This window comes from Varanus komodoensis, unplaced genomic scaffold, assembly GCF_004798865.1.
Source record: "Varanus komodoensis strain SLA01 unplaced genomic scaffold, ASM479886v1 scaffold77, whole genome shotgun sequence".
Classification (NCBI taxonomy): Eukaryota; Metazoa; Chordata; class Lepidosauria; order Squamata; family Varanidae; genus Varanus; species Varanus komodoensis.
In genome coordinates, this window is record NW_025336442.1 from 953,085 (window position 1) to 971,342 (window position 18,258).

The following is an 18,258-nucleotide window of genomic DNA, read 5'->3' on the forward strand; positions in this document are numbered from 1 at the left end:
AACTTCCATCAACGACTTCTCGCTTGTGAAAACCCGGAAGCACCCCCCCACACACACGCGAAAGGACATCTTTCTTCAATTTCCCCTGACTTCTCTCTATGGTTCCCGAACCATAAAGAGACCAAGGAACGACAGCCCAGCGGAAGCGCGCGCGTGAACGGAGCGTCTGTTCCGGCGTGCGTGCTCTGCACATGCGCTCTCCTGCCGCTCCGCCCCTCCCTATATAAGCCGGAAGTGCCCGGGCGATCGGCCATTTGGTGCCTGGCGTAGTGGTGGGTGAGTGTCTTGTTGTTTTTCGGTAAAGTTCTGTTAATTAATCGTTAATGGGAATAAAATCGGTTTGTAAGCTGTCCTGGGACGTTTTGTAAAGGACGGGATATAAATATTGTAATTAAGTTAAATTTAAATTAAAATGTTCTTTCGATGTTGCTTGTTCCTCAGCATTTATTATTCGTTAGTTGATTGTTAGTCATTAATTTAACAGTGTTGAGCTTTCGGCATTTGTTGTTCCTTGTTCACAATATCAGTGCTCTGGACTTAGCCTTACCGAGACCATTTTGGAGCCAACAGGGCTTGATGATTGTGGCTTGATTAGAATGGTCTGCATCCTGCTTGCTGAGGATGATGGGAGCTATGCTTTTAATAGGGTCATGACCAGATTTTGCCCACTATGGCTTTCCTTAATGTGGATGTTGCCTCTGCAGGTAACACGTGTTTTAGCATTCCCTGGTGCCCTGCATATGTGTGGGACTTCAGCTTCAGCCTTGCACAGCATGGCATGCAGTCCCAGCAGATCTGGAGAGCCCCACGTGGGAAAGGCTGCTGCTCATTTCTATCTTGGTAGGCCTGCCCCTTGCTTTCTGTGGTCATTCTGTGCCCTCAGGCCATCTGTGATTTAGGGCGACTCAAAAAGAAAGGCCTGTCTGTAACAGCTCCACTTAACCCTTCAAAGTTCAAGGCTTTGTGTATTCAACCCATCTCATATTTGGTCCTCCTTTTATTCTTTGCCTCCAACTAGCCCTAGCATGCATGAAGTCACCCAGTGGTGGAGACCAGAACCTGGATCTCTCCAATCCCAGCCCTCTGCTCTAACCACTACACCACGTGTAATCAGCTGAGTGGCTGCTGCTTTGTCTGCTTACCCAGTTCTCATTCAGTTCCAGGATGGGTGTCCGTCATGCTCCCCGATGTTTTGGACACAGGAGGATTTCACTGGAACCTGTGGTGAGTCTGACTTCCCGGCAGTTTCCTGCCCCTAGAGGCGTTACAGGTGTGGCTGTCGTGTGCCACATTTGTGTCATTAGGTGGCAGAGAGAATCAGGCTATGTCTACGCTCAGTGTTCCACGTCCCATGAACACTCAGAATGATTAGTAGCCTGACAGGTGGAATCCTCTTGCTGTCTCCCTCAGATCTTCAGAGGTGTGCTCAGAAAGCGTGGGCTTGTCAGTCAAGGACCTCCAGAGGAGGGGACTCAGGGATTATTATAAGGGCAGGGTTTCTCAATGCTTGGGAATCAGGAAGCTTCCTGTACCTTGATCATAACTTGGCACAGGTTTTGGGGTCCCAGGTGCAAGTTATATTTTTGCATTGCTCTTGAAGTTCTGCAGAGCTGCAAGTCCTTGACGTGGGGCAGGCAAATTGAACCTTGGGGCTGGGATCAAGTCCAGTCGGCGGGGTTCCCAAGCCAGTCATGATCTCCACATCTCATCAGGTCTTTGCACATGCATGTTTCCCCCTCAGCATTTTCAGAGGATCTTTGACTTCTGTGCTGTCTTTTTCACATATTCAAAGGGTTGAAATGTCTCCTAAAGTGAAGCTACCAGCAGAAAGAGCATTCAGCTAAAATTTAAGGCATTTTGTTCCGTCCCCCTTTGCTTTTGGCCCTGTATGCAGCTGGGATGTAGCCCCCAGGAGTTTCTCCAGAATGAAGCTGGGCCTTATGGCTGAAAGGTTAGGCACCCCTTGAATTTCAGTCTTGTTTTCTGGTGGCTCTTGAGTCATAAATGCCACTCTTTGGATTGCAGAAATATGATGACCCGCCATGAGAGGAAGTGTGCTGCCCACCGATGGTAAGTGAGTGCAAAGATGGCAGCCATCTCTTCCTCCGAGCTTGTCCTGGAGCTTGCATACATCGCCTTTCAGTCAGGCTGGGGCTGTGCTTCTGAAACACCGTGCTGCTTGCAGACTGCCTTGTGTCTGAACTTGCTTGGCTGAGCGTCACTTTCATGAACATGGATTTTCTGATGTGCCTGTGTGTGTCCTCATGTTGTCCCAGCATCTCTATGAGGTAGACCCGGCGGAGAGCATAGAGGCTTGTCCCAAGCACATCTGCCGAGGAGATGGCGGGAGGAGGCAAACGTAAATTTGCCTGGTCTGCAGTCTCCACTTTCCCCGCATCTGGGTCATGGGGTGGGGGGCAAGAGGCTGCTGTGGGGGCAGTTGGAGAGATGGTGCGGGTGTTTGCAGCCCTTGCCCTGGAGGCGGTACAGGCTGGGCTGCAGTGCCATTCTTGTGTCATGCAGGGGCAGAGAAAAGCAGGCTGTGTCTACACTCTGTGCTCTGCAAAGCAAACCTGTGGGCACGCGGGATGATTTGTAGCCTGGCGAAACAGTTTGGCTTCCCCATGAGCCCGCATTTCATTTGTTCGTTGCACATTTAATCCTGCTTTTCCGACAACTCCTGTCTCCCACACTGGCTTATGTCAATCAAAGAGAGACGGGGTCTCCTCCATTAGCTTTGCAAATAAAAATCCAAAGATGCCCAGGGAAGTGAAAGAAGGAAGAGGAATTCTTCAAAGGTGGAGTGTGTTGGAGAGCTCTAAGTGGGCACTGAAAGACAGTTTGACTGGGCCAGTCTCCCCTGACATGCTGGAAGCCCAGCTTGAACCAACCAGAGCTCCTGCTCCTGTGGCCAGTGCATGACGCAGGCATTCTGTCTGCTTGTCTGTGTCTTACCAGGCTTCACTTCAGCAGTTCAGGGAAACAGCATCTCGGTGAGCACCGGGCCTGGCCATGATGTGCCAGAAGTTTGGCTGACCAGAAAATACAGAGCTTGGGAGCCTGCTCTGGAGTATCTTGAAGAAGGTCAGAGCTTTCTGAGAAGAAAGTTAAAGAGAAACCCAAGAGAGCAGCGATCTAGTGTTTTTTTATCTGTGGTATTAGAATCTTTCAAAGGGTTTCTCCCCAATATTGAAGCATTTTAATACTGAAGATCTGCCTTTCCAAACCAGCCTTCTCCAGCTCCCCACATTCCTCTGCCCCACCACAAGTTGTAGTCCAACCCTTCCGGAGTGCACCAGGTCAGAAGAGGCGCCTCTACAGAATTAGGAGCTGAAATGGTCAGTTGTCTTGCTTTTGAATTAACTGGTAGTGGCTGTCTTCAGAGTCAGAAGCAGTGTGGATCTGAATGCACGGATGTGACCTTTGGGTGTGCGCCTACCAGAGTCTTTGAAAAGCATTGAAAACTTGTTCAGCCTTTAGTAGCAACCGGTGCCCACCCTCCCACACCCCCCATTGCAGTTGGGCTTCTTAAAGCAAATCATTCTGGCGTGATCTGTGGAGGGAGAACAGCATCTCCAGAAGCGCCGGATTCAGTTCTCCAGCCATGCTGCACTGAGCACCCAGGCATGCGAGGGTTCTGCTTGGAAGGTAGACTTGGCTTTCCCTGGACGTGCTTCCTTTCAGACTGGTCGCTGGAGTGTAATCTGTAAGACTTCTGGGGGCACAGGACAGCCACGCTGGTCAATTTCCCAGGAGGATTCCAGTTTTCCTCCCAGCTTTTCAGTACAGGGAAACACTTTGCTGAACTACGCAACTCAGAAATGTGTGTGTTCAGTTCTTGAGTGTTTTCCTTCTGCAAAGGCAGCTTCTAAAGCAGAATGCCCCTGAACACAAGCTTTTGGTGCAAATCTCCTGCCAGAGCAGGACACACGACGAGCGCTGCCCAGTGGCTGCTGCTGACCTGCCCCTGTAGAGACATAAATGCGACTGCCGTGTCGTTTTTATGCCAGAAGGAGGCGGACAGGAAATGTCAGGCTGCCCGAGCATCTTCATCCTTGAAGACTGGGTGACAGATGATGGGGGCAGCCCTACATGGAAGCCCCGCCCCTTAGGCTTTTTGGCAAAGTTGCTTTATTTGCGTTTTCTGTGAACCAGTTATATCTTTTTTTCTTTCCCCAGGTTGGCTTATATGGCCTTTCTCTTCCCTGTTTTACCTTCACAACAACCCTGAGAGTTTGGTCTGACCAGAAGTCATGCACTATGCTCCACAGCTGAGTCAGGAATGGAAGTTGCACCCCCCAAGTCCCAGTCCAGCCCGGTGTCCTCTTTCATGAAGACAAAGGCTCCAAGGGAAGAGGTTCGTTTTATTTAGGGTTGACAGCATTCCCTTGAGGGGGATCTGCAGCTTGCCCCTTCATCTGCTTTGCTCCAGAACTTGCTGTCAAAAGCACACGCCCCAGCCCAAATGGCCAGGGCTGTGCCGAGGGGGATGAGCAAGGAAGCGGGCCTGCTTCACAGGTCCTGCTAAAAATACTTAGGCCCCGTCCTTCCCCATCCCTTTTACCTTTTGTGCTGTGGCTTTAGGTGTTGCTCTCTGCAGACAGGGCCCATCTCAATCGAGTCTGGTCCATGACTCCCAAGCAGAGCAGGTCAGAGCAAGCTGCCCCAGCTGGGCTAGGGCCTCTGGGATACAAGCAGCCAAGCTCCCAGGGAGAGCAAACAAAGTTTGGTGGGGGAGTCCCCTAACATTTTCCTGTTTTCTTTATTTCACCTTAATCCTCCCCAATGCACACACTTGGAACACACTCCCATTTACTAGTGAGGCTTGTTAATCTTTAGTGAGGACTGGAGAAAGCACCAATTGTCACGACAGCCCTCCAAGGCAGAACCACTTGGGTTTCACCAACAGTGGATGAGGGAGACTCCACAGCGGCCTGCAACACATCGTCTGCTCTCTCGCCTGAGAGGACCGTGTCCTGCACGTGCAACAGTTGCAAGCTAGTAGCCCTGTTACACGAAAAGGTGAGTGCACTGGAGCGGTGGGCGTCACCCTCATGATGATAAAACAGTTTCTGGACAGCAGAGGAGCTTGCAACAGCTTAAGCACTCCAGACGCAAGAAGAGCATCGGCAAGCCATGGAGGCGGCAGAAGAGAACCCTTCGGGGAGGAAAATGAGGAAACTCGCTGGAGCAGCGTGGCAGACACAGGCCTAGAAGGCCCTGCGCCAGTGGAACTCTCAACCTGCTTTAAATTACTTGAGAAAGAGATGGGTGAGGAACCCACTGTGAAAAAAATGGATAGCACATTTGTGGAACTCTGAAAAAGAGAGAAAAGGCCAAGAAAGGGAAAAGGAGAAGAGAGTTGTGGGACATTCCCTGTTCTGCAAGATGGGAAAATGTATGTTGTGGCAACCCAGAGAATCACCAAGGATGCAGTCTCCCTGGTGCCAATATTGATTTATTTTGTTGGTTATATATTGTATTACTGTTTTTATTCACTGTAAGCTACTCTGATACAATTGTTGTAAAGAACGGCATACAAGTGTTTTAAATAAATTAAGCATCCCCCTTTGCTTTTTCTGCAAGAAGCATTTTCCCCTTTCTGGGGTTCATGAGTGTCAGGAGTTTCTGTTAATGGCACACATTAAACACTGCTTGGATCTGATTGAAGGTTTTCTGGCATTGTGGTGGTCTAAGGGTCCTGGGGAAGGATGCTTTTTGGTGTAGGGAGAGGCGGACAGCTGGCCCTCAGCTTACCAAAAATGCAGCAGAAGGTCACAGCTGCTCTCAAATGGGAAGCGCACCCAGAAGTGAAACGTGCAAGCTGCGTGTTCAAAGCTACTTGCCTCTCTCAGACAGTTCTGTAGTTGCCTGCCTGAGCCCTTTGGAGCTGTCCAGGGCCGGGTGCTGTTCCAGTGTGGTGCCTTTTACTCTTCAAAGGTTCTTCGGCCTGGAAGGGAACCCCTTTGCCGCACAGCCAGTAAGCATCTGAAGGTTCCTAGACTTGCCCCTGCCTCCACTCCCGAGAATTAAAATGCCTTCTCTATAAACAAACAGGCAAAAAATAGAACACATTCAAGCCGGGAAATGTTGCCCTTCTTGAGACCTTGGGAAAGGCTACCTAATTAATAAACTGTCCTGTCCACATGTAACCGATTTCCCATGGGTACCTATTGGACGTCAGTGCTGCTGATGTGAAGTCTAGTTGCAGGAGGCCCTGAGACCCAGAAGGGGTGAGGGCTGCTCTGACCCACGGAAAACACTCTTGCTCTATAAAGTGGAGGTGCTGAACGTCTTTCACCCCAAGGGCCAGGCTGTGGTGGGCAGAGCTTAAGGCAAAAGGAACGGCCAAGACCACCCACGTTCTCCCAGTCCTAGGCCCTGGCATTGGTGGGGTGGGGCTGGGAAGCTGCCCTCTTACCGGGGAGAGGCCAAATTGTGTCCTCCCAGCCTTGGAAGGGCCAGTATTGCAGAATGACCAGGCTTGAGAGAGGTGTGGGAATGTGCACGGGCAGGAGAGCCTGTCTGGGGTGCCGTGCCCTCGCGGGATGCTCACCTTGGCATGCGGTCCCTGAGAGAAGTGCCTCCAACCATGTAGCCCAGGCTGTGTGGGCTGGCACCGGGGGCCTGTGTGGGGGGGGTGATCCGCCAAGGGCCCCCAGCCCAGCGGCAGCCCACTGACCGCCCCCCCGAAGGTGCTGCTGCGCCTCACCACCGCAGCCCCCTCTGCCCTGCCCCTTGCTCTGGTCCAGCAGGAGGAGCTGGTGAGGAAGATGCCCAGGCTCCCTGCCTACCATGCAGCACGTAGCAGGTGCAAGGAGGAGCGAGCGGCAGCGGGTGGCCGGGGTGCGCGGTGGTCTTGCCTCCAGAGCCAATGCGGACGTTGCCCGCAGCGTTCGAGAAAGAGGGGATGCCGGGGACAGGCCTCCAACCAAGGGCTCTGGGAGAAGCAGGCAGTTCCCCTGGGGTTGACAGGCTGCCACACAGGCCCCAGAGGGTTGCAAAGTGCTCAAAGCAGCCAAGGAACTGAGGCAGGGCCAGCAAGAGGAATGCTATTTATTTACACCCAACTGTGTTCATCCAAGACCAGCAGCAGCTGCTGCAGCCAAGCCAGAGCCTTCCCTCTGCCAACAGCACTGCCACCTGAAGGGCATTTCCCTCTGCAAGGGTCTCCTTGGAGCCGTTCTGGGATCCCTTCAGCCCCCACTCCGGGGCATTCTCACGGGTCTAATGTGCAGCGATGCTGGTTTCCCCAGGCAGGGAGGACCAAGGGCAAGGAGCCATGGCTGCACCTTTCCCGGGCCCTTGGTGCCACATGCCCACAGCCCCAGTGGTAATTCTACGAGTATTTGGTATTGGAGATTTTCTTCCACAGCAGAGTCTTGAGGCTGTTGAGCATGAGCGAGTGATGGACCTCCATCTGGCTCGCCAAGCCGCTGAGGGTCATGCATGTTCTCAGCTGCTTCTGCAGCTCCTGCCTCAAGTCTGGGGGCGCCCCGTGGAGCAGGTACTCCTGCAGCAGCCCACACACCTTGGCCAGGTTGGGCTGCACCATGTCGCTCTTGCACTGTTTCATAAGCTTGTCACACGGGGCGGTACAGTCCTTCCCAAAGGTGCAGTCCACGTTCTGCTCACAGTGGCGGCCCTTGAGGAAGCTTCGGATGGCCATCTCTGTGGCCACTTTGCGGAGGTCGACCATCTTGAAGTCGTACCGGTCGTTGAAGCCCATGTTCTTGAAGCCTGTCTCACAGATGTAGAAGTTCCCGAAGGGGCCGTGGAAGACCTCTTCCACGAACTCCAAGAGGCCAATGGCAATCTTGGCCCGGTGTGGCCACGCTGGAGAGAACCACTGGTGGAAAACCCTGTGCACAGCCACGGGTAGCAGGGCCTGCAGGAACTGCGGGACCTCCGCCGTGTGCAGGGAGGGGTGGCGGATCTTCTCGGTGACATACAGGTCGCCGCAGTGGCCCAGCAGTCTGGCGGTGTGCTCCTTCCCGTGCAAGGACAGCGTCAGCAGGAAGTCATTCAGCTGGAGCAGGGCCCAGATGGATTTTGCCTCCGCCAGGGACAACTTCCCATCCTGGCTGACATCAGCCATCGCAATGACTCTGTTCACCAAGGGGGCGAGGGAGGCCTGGTCACCCAGGTTCGACTGCAGAAACAAGAACACACACCGCATCAGCTCCCCACCGCCATGAACGTCACCAACCCACAGCCTAAGGTTTCATTTTACAGCCTCAGCCGCAAACGCTTTCCATTTTGGGAAGGACTCTGGATGTTGCTTTTTAGTTCTGTTTTGCTCTTAGGATGATTTTATATCCATTTTTCCTCTTACCATAAGCCATTGCGTGCCTGGCCTTGGAAAGGCAGTAAGAAAGTTTATTCAAACACAAACAATTCACTTTCTGGCCTAAGTACAGCAAACTAAGGGCCAAAAACACTGTTTGAAATCTCTCTCTCTGAATCTGAAAACCACCGTTCTTGATGGAGAGAAGTATAATTGTATGGTTTGTGATCTGCAGAAGTCACAGAAAGAGATACACTGTTCGGCTTGGTTTAAGTCACTGCTCATACCGATTCCTCCAAAGCAAGGACCACGGAGAGATCTGTGCAGCAGGCCCAAAGAATTTAGCTGCCTTTCCCAACCCAAGATCTTCTGGATGACAGACTACAGCTCCTAGCTGTATGGTATTCTATGCTGGCTTGGCATGGTGGGCATTAGAGGCCAACGCCTCCAGAGGGCACTGGGCTGGGGCAGGTTGCACCCCCCCCCCCTTGCCGAGAACCTTGCAGCCACTGACTTTTAGGAAGTTCAGGAGCATCTCTCTAAATTCATCCATCGACGTTCCCCTAGTAGGCTTGCTGAAGAGGACGACATCTCTCCGGGGGGCTGCCTCCAGGTGGCCGTCGCCCTTCAAGGCCTCTGTGATGCCACATTTGATGATCACCTCCTTCTCCTTCCAGAGTCCACTGTACACCTGCAGAAAAGGCCAGGAGCGGAGCTGGGCACAGGCCGGAGTACCTGGAAGCCCAGCCCTGTGACTCGCGGGCACAGCTGTGGTCCTCTTCCCGCTCGGCAACCTGCCCCGCTGCCTGCCCTCTCGCCCTCTCTTGCAACTCCTTCCCACCACGCAAGCTCTTTGGGCCACAGCGGAGGGCCAGCATCAGGGGCACGGCACGGGGTGCAGGGGCAGGGAAAGAAGTGGCTGCTGCACAGGTGAAGTCACCCTCGGATGGGGGTTCTGGATGGCACTGAGTGGCGGGTCTGACGTGACCAAGCTGCGCCACTGCTTCGCGGAGGGAGGGCCCCCAGCCACTCCTCTGCCGCACCCTTCCGGCCTCCCCCCCCCCCCCCCCGGGACTGCCTGCTTCAGCACTGCCCAAGCAACCTACCTGCTGGGTGGGCGAGGAGGACAGGCACTGCTGGAACTCCAGGGTGTGCTTCTCACAGAGGTCCTTACATGTTGACCCGGAAATGATGCCCTTGTTATATTGATCGCACTGGGAGGGAGGGAGGGAGAAAACCCAATGCAAGGATCCAGTTCACTGTTTGGGGTCAGTGCCTCTTCTGGGCTGACTGGTTTAATTCACCCAATCTCCCCTCAGGGCAGCATCCAATGGTAAAACAGCCGTAGGCCCAGATGCTGGGCAAGAGACCACCGATCTGGATGGCTCTGAAGGGGGTCGGGCCAGTTCCTGAGGGAGAAGGGCCCCCTATCCTTGTGGCTCCAGTTGCTGGGGAGCATGGGTGGCAGGATGCTGTGGCCCTCCTGCCCTGGTTGTGAGGTTTCCCCTATGGCTGGCCTCTGCCTGTGTGGGCCCGATGCAGGAGGACTCTTCTGATCTCGATTCCAGAGACCTCGCAGGCGTCACTCCGTGGCAGCCAACGCCTCCCTCTGAAAAAGGACCACTTCCTTTCCTTCAGCATTCTGGCGGATCAGGGCACCAAAGGCCAGTCAGCCACAACACCAGTGCCTGCTGAAAGCAGTTCAGGCACGCGATCCTAGCATTCTGAAAGGACCGCAACCCCGCACCTTTCCTCCCCACGCAAGGAGCCCAAGGTGGCTCACGGCCTCCTCCCCTCTCCACTTACCTTCACAGCAGCCCCTGAGCTAAGCCAGGCTGAGAGTCAAGGACCAACCCAAAGTTGCCCAGGGAGTTTCATGGCCCAGCGGGGACTGGCTCCGGATTTCTTTCTCTCCCGCCCAGGGTGCTCTGCCTCTTAGCCACACCACATTTCCACAGGGTGTGGGAGGATTAAAGTACAAAGAGACTTCCTTGCCAAGGGCTACCGAGGCGGTTTGTGGCAGCTCGAGAGCAGAACCAGGGACTCCCTTCGTCAGGGTGGGGGAACCAGTTGGAGTGTGACAGCTGGACTGCCCCCCCACCGCCCACATGTCTACCTAGACAAATATAACAAAGCTTGCTAGCTGCGAGGGAGCTGAATGGGCTGCTGGTGATGTGGAAGAACTTTTACGTGGCTGGCATGCCTTGCTGGCATTTCTGTCCACGGCCCACCGCAGGGAAGCGTCTTCCCAGACAAGTCCCGCTCCCTTCTTCCTGCAATGGCATCCAGCACTGCTGGGGCTTTGCTCAGGAAGAGGTCTTGCTCAGAAGCAGGAATGAATCAGCAGTGCCTTCCTTGCAAAGGAGAATCAAAACAAGGCAGGCACTAGAGCCCTGAAGAGGAGAGTGTAGGCAAAATGCGAAGCCAGGAGAGCCCTTGGAAGGGAAGCCAGAGAGCAAGAAAAGCCAGGACTAAATGGCAGCATGGACCAGGAAACACGCAGCACCTGCTGCTCCCTTTGGGGTGATGAGAGGGAAGAACCTCCTGCCCAGCCCTCTAAACAAGAATGACTGGCGAGCTGCCGGCCTCCAGCGAAAGGGGAGAGGTGGTGGGAAGTCTGTCAGGTGCAGAGGCATGTTTGGCAGAAGGGGTGGATTGTGCACTGCAGGATTTTCTGTTCTCGGAAAACTTGCACATGACTGCAAAGGCTGTGTCCTTCTACTCTCCTTGCTTATGCAGACCAGCAGGTCTACTCAGAGGAAAGGGAGGTCCACAGGAATTGGCCACAACCCTCGGAAGAAAGGTGCTGGATTAGACAGACACGTGCCCAGAGGCCCTCGCTCTACTACAGCAGCTGACTGAAAAGCAGGGGCTGCCTTCCCGGTTCCTGTTCCACGGCTCGCCCCATGCGGGTCCTCTGGCACACCCACTTCAGGGGCCTGGTCTTTCCAGCCCCTGCCTGCCCCTTTCTCCCCGCAGAGCCCACCCAGGCTCGGCTCGCCCTCTCCGCGCCTGGGAGCAGAGGCACTCACGATGATCATCTGGCAGACGTGTCCCCGGCAGAGCTCCGAGTACGAGGAGTAGTGGATGTAGACCATCCAGCTGCCCACGAAAATCCCCAGCCAGGCGAAGAAGAGATATTTCACCTTGATGCCAGGAAGACGGCTCTGGGGGGTGAAGCAAAGAAAGGGGGGTGAATCACCCCCAGTTGCGGCTTCTCTTTGTGTTTTCGCTGGCGATGGCTCTTCATCGCCACTCCCCTACGGAGCCGTACAGCCGCAAGGGGCCCAGGGTGTTTTCCTGGCCATGGTGCCGTCCCCACGCTCGAGGGCCCATGGCCCATGGTCGCATTTTGGGCCATCCAGGCTTCAAACTGAAAGGAGCGTGATGCTGGTTTGGCCCTGCCCGTGGCTGGAACGTCCTTTCTCCCGCCACCCCAAGTCCTTCTCTGAAGCAGAATTCCACTCGGCACTGGAAAAGGTTAACAGTTCGTTGCAGAGAAGGGATGAAGGCCCAGCCTTCCCTCTGGATGTGTGGAAGTGCAATTCCCATCATTCCTAACCAGCACAGCCAAGAGCTGCCCTAGATCAGCCACAAGGCACTGTGGGTATGCATTTAGGTCACAATTTCTTGTCTTTTGGGAGCAGCAAGAATGTGGAGGAAGCGTTTTATAGGTTTGCTAAAAGGAGATGAAAAGCTTAAAAACTTGGCTAGTGTGGCTGCCCTGCTAAATTTTCTTGCATCTCCAAGGCATGGCCTGCTGGGGCTTTTGCCATAAGCACCTGCATTTAAACCCACCAGATCTGTCCTGCAAGTGATTCATCCCCTAAAAATGTCTCTTTCCATTGACTGGCAGCCTTCATTGCCTCCATTCAGAGCACAGCAGAGAAAAGGGGGGGGGGGAAAGGTGGGCAGAAGCCGCACGGAGCACATGGAACAGGCTGCCAGCACTCAGTGAATGTCTGTCCGTCTGTTTCTGCTTCCATGTCCGTTCCGCCTACCGCCACCGTCTCCGGGCAGTTTAGTCAGTATCCCACAGAGCTTCCTTCTCAATAAGCACCCAAGCTGCTGACTTCCCCCTTTCCAAAAGAGCTGCCCCTCCTGCTCAAGGATCCCCCAAACACAATTGCCCCGAACAACCACATGGTGACTTGGAAGAATTCTTTCCTAGAGAGTAGCTGTGTGCGTCTGTTGCAGCCTTCCCCAGCTGGGAGGCTTGCAGAGGGGCTGGACTACAACCCCCAGCAAGCACAGAGGGGGGGGCGGGTTGTAGTCCACCACCACCACCCCCCCGTGAACAAAAAGCACACATAGTCTTGCTCCAAAAAGTTCCATAGCAGGCCACACAGCAAAAGCAACAGAAAGGCTATCAACATTAATCCTGGCCTGAGCCCTCGTGGGCTGGGTAGTCCCTTTATGGGATGCAGGGAACAGGGCTGGGCGTCTCGAGTTTATACAGAGTACATACGGTGGGTCTGCATTTGCAGCTCTCTTCACATGCTCATGCAAACTGCAGTACATAGCACATGCCATCCAGACACGCAGGCCTGATAAATTCCTCTTTAAAGCACTGCAAGGCCCTTCCTGCTGGATCTTTGGGGAATGCGTTGCGTGCACTGAAAGGGGTGCCGGCCCACCCGCCTCCGCCCAAATGTGCCAGCACTGGCCAAGCTCTGAACAGCCAGCCTTGCACTTTCCAAACGGGTTCCTTTGCCAAGTTTGCAGGGAGTACAAAACAAAGACGTGAGCTGCCAGTCTTAGCTGCTGGCAGGATTAGCATCATGGGGAATATCCCTGAGGGAGCGACAACATGCACCTGCAAACCCCCCACATGCCACACGCCTTCTTTTCTCCCCCCCCCCCCCCGGATACCCCACCACCAAGCACGATTCCCGCCCTGGAAGGCTCAGCATTTGGCCGTGGGCTTCTGCAGGTTCCCCCTGCGTTTCCATGGGTCAGTCCCGCGGCCGGGCCTTCCCTGCCTCCCACAGAGGCTCTTAAGCCAACCCCAATCGCAGCTGTGGAAACAAGAAAGATCCTCTTAGCCCAGGAGTCTGCCCCATCAGGGACAGAACATTTCTTCTCTGCCCCAGGATCAGTTCTTTGCCGTTCTCTCAGGAAATCATGCGCATGAATCAAGGTGATGTAACTGGGCTTGGGAACCAGGAAGGACAGACGAGGAAACTGACTCGATTCCCAAATCGATCCATTGAAAGGGTGGGAGCGAATGACCCTCAGTTCCCAGAAGCACGTGGCCAGTTCAGGCCATGGCCAGGGCCCTTCTGGGATCAGGCCCCGGGAACCTCCCTGCAGCGGCTGGCAGGCGGCAGGACCTGCCTCCCCACGATCCTGCTTCCGGCAGAGCCTTCTCGCAGCCCGGCCGTGTCCCTTAGCCCGGTCCCCCTCGGCACGGGCAGTGGCGCGCGCGGCAGCGCGGAGCGCCGTCCTGGGGCAGCCGCGGGGTTCGCCTGGGCTCGCTCCCCGGAGCGCCCCGTTGCGCGGGAGGCGGCGCGGAGGGAGGCGGCGCGCAGCCCCAGCCGCAGCCTGCGCGAAGCCGCTCGGCTGAGCCGAGGCGCCGGCCTCCCGCCCCGCCAGGATCCGCTTCCGAGCGAGGGGCAGGGACTCCCTCGCCGGCCCGGCCGCCTCTCCTTGCCCGTCCCCTCCGCCGCTCGCACGCACACGCGCCGCGCAGCCCCGCGAGGAGTCGCCCGGGGGCGCCCGGATCGCGGCTCGGGCGGCCCGAGGGACCCTTTCCCGGAGGGCGCTTGCACGCCCCCTCCCCCTCCCCCCGCCGTTTTACCTGCAGGCCCTTGGAAAGGGGGCAAAAGACCACCAGCTGCACGAGCCGCCTCACCCGCCTCATGCTGGGTCGGCGCCCCCGCGCCGTGCCCGCGGCAGCTCCGGGAGCGGGAGGATGGCGGCGGCGGCGGGGGCGGCTTCGTTTCGCGGGCTGCGGCGGGGGGGGGGGGGCCGCTTCCTCGTCGAAAGAAGGAGGGGGTCTTGTCCGGACCCGCCCTCCTCCTCCCCCTCCCCCTCGCCCGACCGGAGGGCTACGGCGGCAGCTGCGTAGGGCGCCCGTGCGCCGCCGGGAGAGGCGGCGGCAGCAGCAGCAGGCGCTGCGCTTGAGCGTGGATGGCGCTGGAGCCCCGAGGCCGCTGGTCCGCGCCGCCGCGGAGGGTGCCCCTGCCTCCCGTAGGGCGCTGCTGCTGCTGAGGCGGCGGCAGCAGCAGCAGCATCCCGGTCCGCGCCAGCCCGCGCCCCTCCTCCTCCTCCTCCTCCGCCTCCTCCTCCCGGGCTGGATGCGCGGCGGGTGGCGCAGCGCCGGGGCCGCAGTGGCGGGGCTGCCGCGCGGTCACCCTTAAAGGCGACGCCCGCCCAGGCCGCTCTCGCGGTGGGGCGGGCAGGGAGAGCCTCTGAGCGCTCCGGGGGCCTTCCGCCGGCTCCCCGCCCCTGCGACCGAGGCGCGCGCTCCAGGCCCAGCGGCTGGCGGGCTCCCCGGACGCCCTCCCAGCGGGGCGAGCGAGGGGCGCACGAGTGAGGGGTGCAAAGGCCGCAGCCCAGCCTCCCCGCCTTGCTCCCCTGTACGACTGTCTCCGGGGGGATCACTCTCCATCTCCCCCACCTACTGTCACAACGACCCCGTGGGGTAGGTTCAGCTGACAGGCTGTGGCTACTCCAGAGCCTCCCCTTGTGCTTCAGGAGCACTTTAGGGGCTTGAGCCCAGATCTCGCAAGATCCAGTCAGATATTCTAACCACTAGGCCACATGACTGAACAGCAGAGTCTGTAGAGGGTCACCTATTCCGGGTTCCTCTTTTTGCTTTCCTTTTCTGCACGTCAGGCAGAAGGAGCAGCCTCCGGGCCACTGGGCAGCAACTAAATGGCCGAAATAAACCCACCTGCCCGGCAGGTAAGGAACCAACCGCAGGGGCCACGTGCCGGGCATCCCTGCGCATCTGCACCAGTCATCCATTGCACAAGCACATGAACTGCTCACACGGTGGCAGAAACAATCTGATTCTGTTAACAGAGCACACCACAAACAGCATGTGAGAGAAGCGCAGACCGGCAGGATTGCACGGAACGCCCCCCTCCCGAACCCTGCCCGGTGGAGGGGTGGAACCCCAATGGGCACAGAGCCCCACAGGCCGTGAACCGGCAGGCCGGGCTCCCCATTTTGCCATCCTAGCCGATCCCCTCGAGACCAGCTCTTTCCCTCCCGCTATCTCAGCCCTGGACCCCCGAGTCATGGCAGCCCCTCCCACGGGAAAGCTGGTCTGTGACCCCTGCGCGCCTCAGTGTGGTTTTCCCACGGGGGGGGTGGCACTGTGTTCCTTCCCAAACAATGGTCCGAGCGGGGGGCTGAGGCAGGGTGGGGGCTCCTCGAAGGATCCCACATGCTGCCAAAGCCAAAAGCAGCGGGGAAGCGCACCAGCAGACCTGTGCGTGTGCACCCCGGAGCGCACATGTGCCTTCCATGTGACAGGGGTGCACAACGCACACATTCTTTTGTTGACATGGCAACAGCAGAAGTGCCCCCCCACACACACACAATCACAACATCCTGCTCCCTTGTCTGGACAGTGGGTTTTCCAGACCAGCCCTGGAGATGCTGCTAAGAGTTTCTGCAGACAGAATGGGGTTCCATCACCACGGAGCTGTTGTCCTTCACATAAGAATAAAGTAAGATGCCAGTCCTCATGGTTCTCCAGGGCAGAATAAGCTAGACCGAATCAGCTAGGCTGGCTGGGGGATTCTGGGGTATGGGTCCAACACATCTGGGGGGGGGTCAGGTTTACATCCCACTTTGTTTGTTTGTTTGTTTGTTTGCTAAGGACTTCCGCGGCTTACATTGCACTCTTCATCCTCTCCAGTCGCTCTTCACAAGAACCTCCGAGAACCCTCTGGCTAGGCCAGAGTCAGTGGCTCGCTGGTGGCGGATCTGAACTTGGGTCTCCCATTTCCGGTCCAGCACTCAGACGGTCTGGTCCATCACACCAGTTCTTATACAAGTTCATATGCAGCACCTTTTTATACTGCCCTCCAGAACCTGCCATGCTCACTAGGCGGTTTACAGGTATGAGAGGAAAGGGCTAGTCGTGGCTTCCTGAGAGGGGAAGAGGAAAAGGTGGCCCTGCGCCCTTCCCTGTGCAGCCTCGAAGCTGCTCCAAAGGGAGACCCAGCCCTCAGGCTGGAAGCAGCTCAGCGTCCCAGATTGAAACACTTTCCAGCGAAGCCCCCTATTGGCAGGTATGAGCAGGACCCCAACCCTGCAGGATCAGCCTCCGCGGGTAACCACCACGACTGTGGCGGAGAGACTTAAGCCTCGGGGCAGACCCGCTGTCTCCCACGCTCCCTGTCTGCTGCCTGGCTCGGGGCAGTTCGTAGGAATTTGTCCCCTGGTGACTCACTGGTCCTCCCTCGACTGGTTGCCCTCCAGATGTGCTGGACGGCAGTGCCCATCGTCCCTCAGCAAGGACATGGTGGAAGTTGCAGTCCAGCGTAGCAGCAGGTTGGAGGAAGGCGGGTTTCGAATCGGACTTGCTCTCACAGTTCCCGCGTTTTGCCAGAGGATGGCACTGCAGCGTCAAGAGAGGTTTGCCGGCAGCCAAGCACGGACAACTTGGGCACCACCCAGCCAAGGGATTTGACAAGAGAGTTGCAACATGGCAGTGCCCTCGCAAGCGCTGGTGGCTCCCGTGGAGGAGAGCTCCCCGCACCGAGGGGTTGCGCTTGGAAGTCTCAAGGCAGACCTGGGGGCGCTTGGCCTGTGAGGAACCCAGTGCCTCTCTGCATGCCCTCCCCTGCAGCATTAGGCTCGGAGGCACAGTGAGCAGGCAACAGTGCGCCACAGCTTGGGTGCGCTCTCTGCCTCATGCGCAGAAGCTCCACGTTCAGTCAAGGAACCAGGATGGGGCGAGACTGGGGGAACTGGGACTCTTCAGCCCGGAGAAGAGGAGACTCGGAGGGGATATGCTGGCGACATACAGGTATGTGAGGGGATGTCACAAGGAGGTGGGCAGAGACCTGTTCTCCCCTGCAGGGGAAGGCAGAACGTGCTCCAACGGAGCAAAGCTCAGGGAGCCAAGGTTTCGTTTGGATGCCAGGAAGCACTTCCTGACAGTCAGGACCCCGAGGGTGTGGAATGGGCTTCCCCGGGAGGTGATTGAGGCCCCATCGGTGCGGGTGTTCAAGGATAGGCTGAACATGTACATGGTAGGCATGTCATGAGTGGAGCCAGCTGGAGCTGGGGTCAGACTAGATGGCCCGGAAGACCCCTTCTGACTTGCTCTGTTTCTATGTTTCTCTGATTACCATGTTTCTAAATGGGTCCAGCCATTACGGACCAGGGCTGGGCCAAATGTTTGTGAGCCGCCCCGAGGCTTCGGCGAATGGGGCAGCATAGAAGTTCCCCAAATAAATAAATAAAAGCAGATCTCTGGATGCCTTGGATTTCAACTCCCAGCATCCTTGAGCACTGGCCATGCTGGCAGGAGCTTTGGGGGCTGTGGTCCAAAATACCTGGCCAAGTGCCCAGCTGGGACACAGGCAAGTGACCAGCCAGGTGTGGCATGTCCTCCATCCTTTTTATCTTAAATATCGTCCTTGCTCTGTTATGCATCTGCAGCACTACCAAATAATGAAGGGATTATAACAACGAAGGCCTTCGCCTGCCTCTGCAGACCTTGCCATCTTCTCATGACTGCTCCTCGCCTTGGGTCTGCCTACCACCAGGCGTGAGGGAGAAGATGATGGAGCACAGGCCTCCAAGGAGCCCTGGAAGTGCTGTTGGAAACCTGCCAGGAACTCTCTGGAGAAGAATTGCTGCAAGTGGCCTTAACTAATTGAATTTCCCTCACTACCACTTGGAGCGCCACAGTTCCCAGCCAACGCGAAGCAAAGGCTCTGGACCAGCAGAATGGCTGGGACCTTGCTTTCCCGGCCAAATCCGCAGAGGGTCTCCAGCAGAGT

The 18,258-nt window shown here is 56.6% G+C and overlaps 1 protein-coding gene, 1 long non-coding RNA gene and 3 other non-coding genes across 9 annotated transcripts; 4 read left to right on the plus strand and 1 right to left on the minus strand.

Annotated features, from left to right (window-relative positions):
• Positions 1–240: 240 nt before the first annotated feature.
• On the plus strand, positions 241–5,665 carry LOC123035213. Of its 5 annotated transcripts, none has more exons than XR_006416905.1 (4): positions 241–276; positions 1,158–1,224; positions 2,026–2,070; positions 4,180–5,665. It is a non-coding gene; the product is annotated as an uncharacterized LOC123035213 (long non-coding RNA). The 5 variants fall into 5 exon arrangements; XR_006416904.1 differs by having other exon boundaries at positions 253–276; positions 1,019–1,224; XR_006416903.1 differs by lacking the exon at positions 241–276 and adding an exon at positions 284–840 and having other exon boundaries at positions 1,019–1,224.
• On the plus strand, positions 1,249–1,384 carry LOC123035232. Its single transcript, XR_006416908.1, has one exon. It is a non-coding gene; the product is annotated as a small nucleolar RNA SNORA17 (small nucleolar RNA).
• On the plus strand, positions 2,470–2,608 carry LOC123035233. Its single transcript, XR_006416909.1, has one exon. It is a non-coding gene; the product is annotated as a small nucleolar RNA SNORA17 (small nucleolar RNA).
• Positions 3,961–4,095, plus strand: LOC123035234. The gene has a single exon (XR_006416910.1). It is a non-coding gene; the product is annotated as a small nucleolar RNA SNORA17 (small nucleolar RNA).
• A 1,547-nt stretch (positions 5,666–7,212) lies between the features above and the next one.
• DIPK1B (divergent protein kinase domain 1B) lies at positions 7,213–14,150 on the minus strand. Its single transcript, XM_044453183.1, has 5 exons — positions 14,088–14,150; positions 11,320–11,454; positions 9,394–9,501; positions 8,802–8,978; positions 7,213–8,152 (listed from the first exon to the last, which is right to left on the minus strand). The coding sequence occupies exons 1-5, from the start codon at positions 14,148–14,150 to the stop codon at positions 7,340–7,342; spliced, it is 1,296 nt and encodes a 431-aa protein (XP_044309118.1). The 3' UTR covers positions 7,213–7,339.
• Between the last annotated feature and the right edge of the window lie 4,108 nt (positions 14,151–18,258).